The 12,168-nt window shown below is 34.8% G+C and overlaps 1 protein-coding gene across 1 annotated transcript in view; it reads right to left on the bottom strand.

Annotated features, from left to right (window-relative positions):
- Window positions 1–12,168, bottom strand: part of MYO5A (myosin VA) — a 214,556-nt gene that overhangs the window by 46,629 nt on the left and 155,759 nt on the right. Inside the window, exons 25-28 of the mRNA XM_051980670.1 lie at window positions 8,829–8,942; window positions 6,140–6,283; window positions 5,813–5,866; window positions 743–970 (exon numbers count right to left, since the gene is read on the bottom strand). Of these exons, the coding sequence (XP_051836630.1) occupies window positions 743–970; window positions 5,813–5,866; window positions 6,140–6,283; window positions 8,829–8,942 (540 nt within the window). The remainder of the gene's footprint in view (window positions 1–742; window positions 971–5,812; window positions 5,867–6,139; window positions 6,284–8,828; window positions 8,943–12,168) is intronic.

The following is a 12,168-nucleotide window of genomic DNA, read 5'->3' on the forward strand; positions in this document are numbered from 1 at the left end:
CAGGTATCAAAAACATGATAAAATATTATGTCTATTAAAATCCCTAGCAATAATGACAAAGCAAATAGGTCATTTTAGATTTTTAAGGCAGGGTCCAGAACTAAGCTTACTTTACTTTATATGGATAATGGTTCTTCTGCCATAGTTTCTAGTTAGCAGTACTAGGTTAATATACTTGTTAGGTATATACTCTGATTAAATTTTCTTTTTTTTCTCTATTCAACATACATTCATCAAATACTTCTAGTGAAAAAAGTGAAAAACATGTTTCTTGTCTTCAAGGAGTTTCTCATTTCTCACATTGACTTATGCAATACACTACTGATTGGGCTTCCTGTTTCAATACCAATTCATATTCAAATATTACCTTTAAAAGCAAAACAGTAAAAAGCCCCGTGGAGAATTTCATTATCATATCCAAGTGGCAGATTTTAAAATTCATTTTTAATACCCACAGAAAGCTATGAGTCATTTTACTGATGTCAACATTTTTAACATGAAAATTTCCTCAAGTAAGAATGCTATAGAAGGTTTTTCTTAAGTACTTTTCTTAAAAGTGTGCTTTATTAAACTTTCCATAGGATTTAGAATATGTTCTCTGTTTTGACTATCAAAGAGCTAGCCATTTAATCTTGATCGTCTTACAAGTGATAGGAAATAGGGCAACTGGCATGATAATTTCTTATCTGTGATTTGGTGGGCAAGTTGACCTATAATAATTTATTTATCTGTTGGCACTTACCTTAGGTTGAATAGCCTCTTTCTGGCTCACCAGTTGAGACCTCAGGATGAGGACTTCTTCTTTTCTAACATCCAGTTCTTCACTAACTGAAGTCAACTGTTCCATGAGGACTCTGTAGGCAGGAGCACCTGGAGCAGTCACTTCAGGAGCACCCTTTTCACTGAGGGCTTTACGCAACTCATTCAGCTCATTCTTTAGCTTCTTATTTTCTGATTCCAGTTCTTGACGCTACATGAAATAAAGCCATACCACTTAGATTCACATATTGTTTGTATACTGCCTTTAAACTGGGTCATTAGAATTATGTTATGAAAGAACAACATGGGTTGTTCAAATGGGTAAAGAGGAAATGCCTTCCTCAACTCTATCTGCAACTCTATGTGGTGGAATTGAAGGTGTAGTGCATTAAGTATTTTGCTTCATAGTCTCTAAGGCAAATTCCAGTAGAAACTAGGTTCCAGGCCTGCCTGTCTGCCCCAGGTGTGGTTTGAGCACAGACCTGAAAAGCCTGCTCTGTTTTGTAATGACCATTGGGTATTCAGTGTAGTCCTGGTTTGTTCCCATTCTGAAGAACTCTAAAGATTCTTGGATCTAATCAAAGTTGGAGGTGAATAAGCCATTTCCAGTTAACAAGTTCAAACGGTTAGCCCCATGAAGTATTTATCAATGTTCTTTTTCTGACTTTGGTAAAAATGATGTGGAAAACAACACACAAGTTTAGATTCTATCTATCCTTAATGTCTAGTAAAAAGACATGCATCTAAAAAAGATCTAGCTTTATGATGTTTTATTTAGCATATGTCATAAATAATATTTCTTCATAAAGTTAAAATATTTAAATTTTAAGAGGCCATCTTGAGATTATATTTTCCTGTCATAAACATTTTAATATTCTTATTAAGATTATTTATTGTGAAAAAATATAATCTCTCTACTTTCCCCCCTCATTTGTTGTTATAAAAATGGAGTTAGTTAATTTTATGTTATTTTTATACTCTCACAGAATCCTGGACCATTTGTTACTAGATTTTAAATGCAAACATGCTAACAAAGGCTTGAGTTTCTTTATAGCCATCTGCATCCAGAGGGAGGACTGTGGGGACTAGGTGTGGAGCACGGCATGTTTTCACTTTTGTTTGGGTTTTTTTTTTCCTTACTTTTTTTTCCTTTTTGGTTTGGTTTTTCTTGTGCAGCATGATGGATGTGGAGGTGTATTTGGAGGGACTGTGCATGTTTGGCCTATGTTGGATTGCTTGCTGTCTGGGGGAGGGAGGTGGAGGGAAGGAAGCAAGAAGGGTTTGGAGCATGAGGTTTTGTGGGGGTGAATGTTAAGGACTGTCTTTGTGTGTATTTTGAAAATAAGAGGCTGTTATTAAAAATTTTTAAAAACAAAAAATTCCTTTACATATCACATATATCTATGTATACACACATACACATGTACATATATAAGCATGTCTGATACACACTTATGCACATTTGTGTGTGTATCAAACATGTAAAGGACTCTTGGGGTTAGAATGACAAAAAAGTTCTGTTCTCTGTTCTCCTGGCCTGTTCCAGCCCATTTCACCCAATACCTTTGGACTCTAACTCATGAATATCCAGGCATGCTCTTTGGCTTATCCACTCAAACTGAATGATTCAGTATACATGCTTAGGAGGTATTTGTTTTCCTGTGATTATTAAGGCATGGTGGGTTCTAGGAGGTCAATGAAATCTGTCTTTTTGGTTTACATTCTAGGTTCCTGCCTATCTTGGCCACCTCAAGTTTGGTGCTTCCATAAAACTTGTTGGGACTGCAATGATCCCTTAGACTCAGGCTTTCTGTATGTTCCAAAAAAAAAAAAAAAAAAACCTGCCCAATCAGATACATTAACAAACACACTAATGAGAGGAAGTTAAAAGAGATGACTCACTAATTTCCCTATCCCATAGGAAGTATATATTATCCCAACTATAGCCTTCTCCCAATGATACCCCTACTTTTTCTAACTTTTCTAACTGCAGCGACAGCTCCAGTAATAGAAGTTTCAGGTGAGAGACTGAGAGGATGATGCCATGGCACTCCATTGTGATAAGACCACAATATTCTCTGACAAGGGGTTCCATGCAGTGACAGATCTATAATATCATATGGAGCCAGTGCACATTACTAACTTGGATTCCACAGAAATTGTGGCAAATGTAGATTTTACCAGCACAGCTGCAAATGGGTACATGAAGAGAGAATAAAATTAGTCATAAAAGCAGGAATACTTAAGCATATCCTTGATATGCAGGCTCATAGCCATAGCAACTGCAGGACCTAAAGCCTGAAAGGTCCTATGAAGCAAAACTACAGAGAAAAAAAATATGAAATCATATGGAATATATAAAACTGATTCCCTCTGATAACAATGCTTCTGGGATCACCCTTCCTCACAGACCTAGGCTCATTGGTCTTGATGTGATATACCTTACTAACCACTGTCATTTCCAGACTCATTACTCAGCAAACTCTTTATTTGAGGTTCATTCAATCCAAATTAATCATCCAATGCAAAACCCCAGAACATTTCCTCAATAATTACAGTGCCTAGCCCACAGTCTCTCTCTTTCACTCCAATTCTTGCCTTCAGCCTAGGAGACTTCAGCATAGTCATTATATTCCCTCAAATACTCCAACTTCCCAGTTCTTCTGTCTACTAAGTTCTCACGACCTATTTTTCTACTGTACTTCAATTACACAAAGTGATGGTCATAACCTTGATCTTGCTATTACCCATAAATATTCCAATTTCACATTTATAAACTCCAAAATTCCTTCATCTGATCAACATCTTATCATTCCATCGTTATGTCTTATGACTCCTCACTCTTCTGCTTTTCATCCTATAACCTCCAACCACTCTTTATCTTCCATTTTTTTCTCAAACACACTAACAATTGTCTTCATTCCTTTCCTTACTCATCTAATTTCTCATATTGGTGGATCAGTTCAACTTTATATAACCCTCTACTTTCAAATCATCTGCTCCACTGTCCATAGCTGATCATACATACCTCATCAAATCCCAATCCCTGATTATGCCACCTATCTCCAAAATTCACATGTTGCTGTACAAACCTGGAGGAAGTCATAAAACCATGTTGACTGGGTCCACCATAGATTTGTATAACTCAATCTCAGGTCCTTTATTGGAATAAGGCAGTCCTATTACTTCTTCATAATTGATTCTGTCCCACTTTCTACAGCAGCTCTTCTAAACCTTTTCATTTCTCTTCAAACATTCCAGAGTAGTACTCTTCCCCACTTATACTCAGCTAAGGATGTGACCTTAGATATTTATTTTTTAATGAAGCTATTTCCTATGAGATCTATATTCTTCCCTTCTCATTATCTCATATTACTCAGATATCTTCTCATGCACTCTCTTCCTTGATTCTTCTCCACATTCTCTACAATTTCTCCTATTACTCTCTCTTCCTTAAGGAAGAAAAAGAAAAAAGAAATAAACCTGTTGTTTGATCCAATCATAGCCACTGTTATTCTCTATCTTTTTTTCCCTTTCTTGGTTAACTATTTGAGAAATTTCTCTATACCATCATTTCTTTCCTCTCACTTCCAAACTCAATTTTAATCTGTTTTCTGATCTCCTCATTCAAGTGAAGAGGCTCTCTCCAAAACTGCCAATAATCTCTTAATTGCCAAATTTAACGACTTTTCCTCAATCTTCACTTTTCTTAACATTTCTTAAGCACCCTGAGACTGTTAATCAGTGAACTGAGAATCTTTTCTAGATACTTTCTTCTCCTATCTGTCCAACCAATTCTTCTCAGTCTGTTTTGATGGATCTTCATCCAGAGCATGCCCACTCATCATGGATGCTTCCTAAATGCCTGTATCAGATCTTCTTGTCCATTTATTTTTCTTGGTGCTCTTAACAATTTTCATAGGTTCAATGATCATCTCTAGCAAAAGGATCCCTCGGTATCCCCGACTCATGACCCTTACCCCACAAATCTCATTGTGGTTCCTACCTCCACAGTATCTTTCATATATGTTCCCTTCTCTCCATTTATACAGCCATGAGGCTAGTTCAGGACCATTTCTCACACAGACTATCACAATATAATCTAACTCTCTCCCATTCTCATCCATTCTCTATTTAATAACTCAAGTTATTTTCCTAAAGTGTAAGTTTGATCATATCATTCCTTTACTCAAAAAAACTTAACTGGCTCCCAATTGCCTCCAGCATCAAATACAAAGTCCTTTGCATAGCACTTAAAGTTTTTAATAATCTATCTCATTTCTACTTTTCCCATCATGTTATGTTTTACTCCTCTCCACACACTGTATGATTCAACTACACTGCTCTTTTTATTGAATCTAATACAAATATACCCTCTCCAGTCACAGAACTTTCATACCAAATGCTTTCCATGCCTAGAATGCTCTGCTTTCTTCCCGCTAGTTCTTAAAAATCACTAACTTCTGTTTGCTTATTTTTTCCCCCTTTCTCGTGGTTCTTTTCCCCTTTGACCTGATTTTTGTTGCATGGCATGACAAATATTGAAATATGTTTAGAAGAATTATACATGTCTAACCTATATTGGATTACTTGCTGTCTTTGAGTGGTGGGAGAGAGAAGCAGGGAAAAAACTGGGAACACAAGATTTTGCAAAGGTGAACACTAAAAGCTATCTTTGCATGTATTGGAAAAATAAAATACTATTAAAAAATTGAAGAATTGTAATTTAAAACAAAATAAATAAATAAATGCTACTATTTTAAAAAGATCACTAACTTCAAGACTTAGTTCAAATGCCATATTTGATAGGAAACCTTTCCCAACCCTCTGAAGTTCCTTTTCTTTTTCTCTACATGTAATCTATATGTAGTTATTTATTAATTAGAATGTAAGTTCTTTTACAGTCTTGGAATGTTTTCACCTTTCTTTGTACCTCTACTACTTAGCACAGCACCTGATTCGTAGAAAACACTTAATAAATGCTAGTTAACTAGAAAATTTTGTTATTCATCTACCAGTAGTTTCCTGTTGCTTTTAAAGCTGTCAGAATTACCTTGAGGGATTCATATTCCAGTTCAGCACCTCTAATCTGAGGCCTTTCTTCTTCCTAGGAGAAAATAGAGATTAAAAAAAATTATCTCTAATCATAATTCTTAGTGTGTTTATTTTATCCTGAAGGATATAATTTGCTACTTATTGAGAATTCTATACCAATCTCTATGATTGAGTGTTTGGTCACTAATTTGGGGGGTAAATTATATTCATTTGAAATCTTTGTTTAAAGGGAGATGAGAGACACCCAAGTGAGAATCTAATGATATAGAGTTTACTCTTTTGTATGGATGGATAATGTTGATATTGGTCAATTGATAATGAATACCTTAGCCTTGCTTCGCAGTATCTGCTCCTCCTTTCGGTCCAGTTCATCCTGCATGGCTTGCTTTTCCAGTTCCAATTCAGTTACTCTCTTCTGGAGCTTGAGGAACAAGGACATATCCAGAGGTGCCTTCTTTTCACTTGGCTCCTATACCACAAAACAGGTCATCATCAGTGAAGATCAAGAGAAGGTTAATGAAAAGGAAAAAAAAAAAGGAAAATAGAAACAGTAGCAGAAACTGTTTCCTAAATGTAGTTATACATAATAGAAGTCAATGGGAAAATAAAGGTGTATAATTCAGCAGCATTTCTTAAGTGCTTACTATTTACAAAGCACTGGGCTACCACAGTGCTAAACTAAAACATAGTTGAATCCCTCCAGGATCTAGTCTACCAGAAGAATAAAAGAGCAAAGCAGGCCATAGAGGGAACAGCCTTTGAGGATGAGTTTTTTTTTTTTTTTTAAAGATCTTTTCCCTTAATGTAGAGGGAGAATAATTTAATGGTGGGATGAAGAAGACTATATATAAAATTTCCTTAAATATTATCTTAAAATTTTTCTTTCTGAAATTTTCTATAAATATTTTATAAGAATTTCTTCTTCTGTTAAAAATAAAACCAACAACTAAAGATAACTATTTAGATCAAATAACCAAAGTGATGCAGTCAACTCCAGCTTTTTAGCAGCCTATTTTTTGGGTATATAGAGTCATGGAATATCACAATATCTGAAGAATTCAAGTTGAGGGACACCCAAAGATCAATGGAAAGATATATTATGGATGTATATAGGCTACAATATGCTATCAATTAAGAATTTTTATTCTCAGCTTGATTTTATATAGGCCTTCCAGATTTGCAATGCACTTTATAAATATTATCTCATTGTATTCTTACAGCAACCCTGGAAAGTAAATGCTATTATTATAAGCATTTTACATTTTACAGTTGAGGAAAATGAGGCAGACAAAGGTTAAAAGATTTGCCCTGGGATCCCAGAGATAGTAAATGTCCAAGGTAGGATATGAACTTTGGGTCTTTCTTCTATAAATGTATCTACTGGAATCACCATTGCCATAAAAATATGGCAAAAAAAATTATCAGAGAAATGTATGATCAGGAAAGAAAGTGGACCAACTGTGTACCAAGCGGAAGAAACATCAAGTTGAAAAGCCCATGTGCTGCTTCACTAAAATCCACATAAAGGCATGAGGGAAAGTCTTAAGTCAAACATGGAACATTTTCAGGACATATCACTATTTACTCACAAATAACTAGGCCTCCAGCTTTTCCTTAAGTCCTTCTTGCTTAGTCCAAACTGAACAAATTTCAGAGAAGGAGGGTATAAGGTTATGGAAGGTAGAACTGTACACAAATTTCTGGTGTTTATTAATTTTTAAAGCCTTTTAATAATACAAACAATTCTTTTGGCATGAAAATAATGAATCCCAATTCATCTGTTGCATGGATTTGGATCATCATTGGGTTTTTTCTATCTACAATAATGAACTGGTTCAACTATAAACCCCAGATAGTTCTTGATGTTCCTTCAAAGAATGGGATCATAACTTATTATTTACTGTCTTTATGGAGACTGATACAGTTTCATGAACATGACACAAGCTTAGCATTATGCATTTCTCAAAATAATGTGATAGCAATATTTTACTTCTAGATAAAACTAACAAAAGAAAGGAAAGAGCTATTCAGCTCTTTTTGAAAGTATTTCTAGAACTAATGTTCTTCTGATTCTGAACTGAACTTGTAGATCTAATAACTTGTTTGAAAAGGAAGGGGACTCTAAAACAATCCAAAATAGTTTTCACTGCTCATGATACAAAACACAAAAACAAAAATAAAAGTTTATAAAATTTTTCCAAGCATTGCTTATATTTCTAACAAGTGGCATCAAATTAGGTTCAATGGTTTTGTTAGCCTAATTGTTTTGCTTTGTTTATTAGCCAAATAAGCAGTACCTAAGCACAAGCTGCTTAACACTATTTTCAAGATGTGATTTCAAGATAGTAAATCTCCATTTGTGAATGATATGCAAATTATCTGTGTTTGGTACAAACTTCTCATAGGCCAAATTTTTTCAGATGTAAAATCTGAATATGAGAGTTGTAAATGAGTCAGTCAAGTATTAATAATCTTAATAAACAAGCATTTACAAAGTACCTATTATGTGCCAGGCACTATGATAACTACAGAAGATAGAAAGGCAAAAGATAGTTTCTGCTCACTAAGAGCACATTGTCTAAGAAGAAGAAAAGATTTTTCTTTCAAATTAAGTAAAAACCAGAATTAAAATATATATAATTTTTGGTATAGTGGAAAAAGTATTGAAGTTGTGATTAGAAGACCCAAGTTCAAGTCTAACTAAGATTTATTATCTCTGAAATTCTTTAGCTTTCTGTTTCAGTTCCATCTTTTGCAAAATGAGGAGAATATTACTTGTACTACCTACCTCACAAGGTTATTCTAAGGAAAGCAATTTGAAAATCTCATTTACTTTAGTATGTACTACTATTATTAAAGTATCAATATGCCAATTCATCAGATGATGCAATAATTATGGGTTACTCTATCTGCAAGGATTCTTAATTCAGCAACAAAAATTGTTATGTGAACAACAAGAGTAGTCACATTGCTACTCTTTATTGGAAATGTAAGAGCAATGCTATAAAACTCACCTCCACTCTCAATGGAATGTCTTCCGTCTCTGTAATTTCAGAGCTAAATGTATATTCAGATTCATTGCTGCTGTGGGTAGAGTCAGTTCTTCTGTGTCCAGGCTTAGGTACATGCTGAAAAGCAATATAATTAAGGAATGAGTGACAGAGACTAGTTCCATGTTTACTTGATGACAATCCCATCCAGACTTCTTTGTACACTGGTACTGGGGCAGTGAGGTGGTACAAAGGATGGAGCAGTTGGCCTGCAGCAGCCAAGTTCAAATCTGGCCTCACATACCTCAACTTCTGTTTGCCTCAATTTTCTCACTTTAAATTGGGGTAATAAAGTAATCACTTCTCAGGTTTGTTGTAAACATTAAATAATGTTATTTGTAAAAAGCTTAGCAGTGTAACTGGCACAATAATAGATAATGTATAGATGTGCACTATTATTATTTTTATTATCCAATTGATTTGATACAAGATTCACTTTACTTATATGATATCCAATCTTCTGAAGGTGAAGATATCTTTTCTTCTACTATATTAGAATGCTCCTCAAAATAAATAGGCAAATGAAACCAGAATGGCAAGCCAATAACAGCATACACTAGTGAAAAGTGCTTGTACTAGCCACATTCTCTAAACTTTCAAAAAGTAGATGACCATGTTGCATGAGTAATATAAGATAAAGAATGAATATGAGTTTGGTGTTATAATCAAATGAGGTTTATGCAAAATAAATCTGACATATTTAATTATAAGCATGAGTGTTGCTTCATTATATAATGGACAGGACAGGAATTAATAAGTGGTTCATATAAATGAATTTAACTTGTATTACAACTAAGCAAGGCTGGTATCAACTACGGGAAAGAAGATGCTGTGAGATTTCTCTGAAGGTTCTTGGTTTTGTAACTCAATCAATCAATAGACATTTGTGAAGTGTGTACTATGGAATAGACACTGTGTGTAGCATCCCCAAAGGGCCTAATTTGGCTAGAACTCACTACTTTTACAAGAAGGAGCATCCATAGCTCATGTGCTCAAGAAACTGGTAAAGCGAAAATACGTCTCTCCTTCCTTCAGAAAAGGGAATTAATGAGGCTTATGCGTGGGAGCAAGAGAGAATGAGCTGAGAGAAAGACAGAAAGACAGAGGAATAAAGGCAACGTGCTGTAAGAGAAAAAGAACACTTGACTAGGAATCAGGGGCTAGTCTAGCCCCTACCATTGAATACAATGTCACCATAACCAAGTCACTTCACTTCTCTAGGTCTTGATTCGAACTGTAAACTAAAGAGATTGGACATGATGATCTTTCCTCATCCTTGAGCATTGCTCAGCAAAGTCACAATATTATGCTGACTGAAATCACCACAAAGCTATACAACCAACCTTATTGAGTCCTCACACACTATAGTAATCTTTTTGATTAAGTGCCTACTATATTCTCTACAGTAATTGTTCCAGGCCTCTTCTCAACTCTTCCAGTTCAAATACTCCCCCATCCTTGATACAACTGTCAAAATAATCTTCATGGTACATAGGTGTGACTCATATATCAAAAACTTTTAGTAGTTTCCGAGGTGGATGGAGTGATGGACCCAAGTTCTAATGCTATCTCAGTCACTGCCTAGCTATGTGATCTTGGACAAGTCACTTAAAACTCTCTCAGCCTTAGTAACCTCATTTGTAAAATGGAGATAACAACAGATTCTAGCTCACAGATGATCTCATCTGAGGATCAAACAAGATAATGTATATAAAGTGCTTTGTGAACCTTAAAAGTATTACATAAATGCTAGCTATTTTCATAGCCTGTGGTATATGCAAATGCAAATGTAAAAGCTATAGCCTGTAATTTAAAGTCCTAGACACACTGGATCCTACCCATCTTTTCAATCTTCTTTCACTGTATTTTCTCCTTTATACAGTTTATATTCTAGCTAGACTAGACATCTAACTGTTAACATTACTTTTTATTATGTGGCCCTACCTCCATACTCTCACCCGTATCATCTCTGTATGCTGACATTTTTCTGTTCCTTTAAGGTTCAGCCCAGGGACCACATTCTCTTATTCCTTCAGCAGAAAGTGATTGCTGCTCTTCTCAAATATTTTAAGAATGCTTTATCTAGATCATTCCTTTGTTCTTATCATCCTTGACCTTATATAAAACATATTTGTAATATATAGCATATTTTTCCTAGCCCTATTAGATTTCTTGAAGCTTCTTGAAGACTTTTTATTGTTACTTTTTTTTGTCCCTTGTAATGAATACTGTAAGCCTTTAACTTACATAAACTGATGCTAAGTGAACTGGGCAGAATCAAGGGAACATTGTATATAGCAACAAGAAGATTAGGTGAAAATCAACTGTTATGGACTTGGCTCTTTCAACAATGAGGTGATTCAAGGCAATTTCAAAAGAGTTGTGATAGAAAGAGTCATCCACATCAAGAGAGAGAGAACTATGGAGATTGAATGTGGATCAAAACATAGTATTTTGACCTTCTGTGTTGTTGATGTTTGTTTGCTTTCTTTTTTCTCTTTTTTAGTTTTTTTTTCTCTCATGTTTTTCCTCCTCTTTGGATCTGATTTTTCTTGTGCAGCATAATGATATGGAAATATGTTTCGAAGAATTGTACAATTTTGACCTATATCAGATAGCTTGCCAACCCAGGAGAAGGGGAGCAGAGGAAGGGAGAAAAATTTGGAACACAACGTTTTGCAAAGGTGAATACTGAAAATTCTCTCTGCTGATATTTTGAAAAATTAAATATTAAAAAAAAGAGTAAGCCTTTAGCAGCTAATTCTGTTGAAGTGAGTGCATGGAAATTGTACCAAGAAGGAATAATGTCAGATATCAGTTATGCATACTACTTAGAGAGCCTGTTAAGAAAGATGGACTACCTGAAGCATTAAACCATAGACCAAGTAAGATCACATCAATTTTGATTTTGCAAACCTCAAAGTGCTATATTATTTATTATTATTAATAAAAAAAATTTAATATTTTAACAGAAAAAAATTTTATCAACTCTCTTCAAAAAAAGTGTTCTTTGTAGAAGAAAGTGATTTTTATATTTTATAAGAAAATGGGCAGTTTGTTTCTTCCCCTGTTCACTGCCTCTAGGGCATGTGAGTATATGTTATAGGCTAGGAAGGTCAGATAGATATGATGCTGTACAGACTTACATTACCTACTTCCCTTACACTAGGTCCAAGCACAGCAGAAAATCGGATGACCCTTATTAGTAAGTTAGGCACATATACTTATTCATGAGCACCTTGAATAGTAATTACTTAATGTCAATTTTATTTCCTTCTGAATCATTATCTTTGTGACAGCTTCT

The sequence above is a fragment of the Antechinus flavipes genome, chromosome 2 (genome assembly GCF_016432865.1).
Source record: "Antechinus flavipes isolate AdamAnt ecotype Samford, QLD, Australia chromosome 2, AdamAnt_v2, whole genome shotgun sequence".
NCBI lineage: Eukaryota > Metazoa > Chordata > Mammalia > Dasyuromorphia > Dasyuridae > Antechinus > Antechinus flavipes.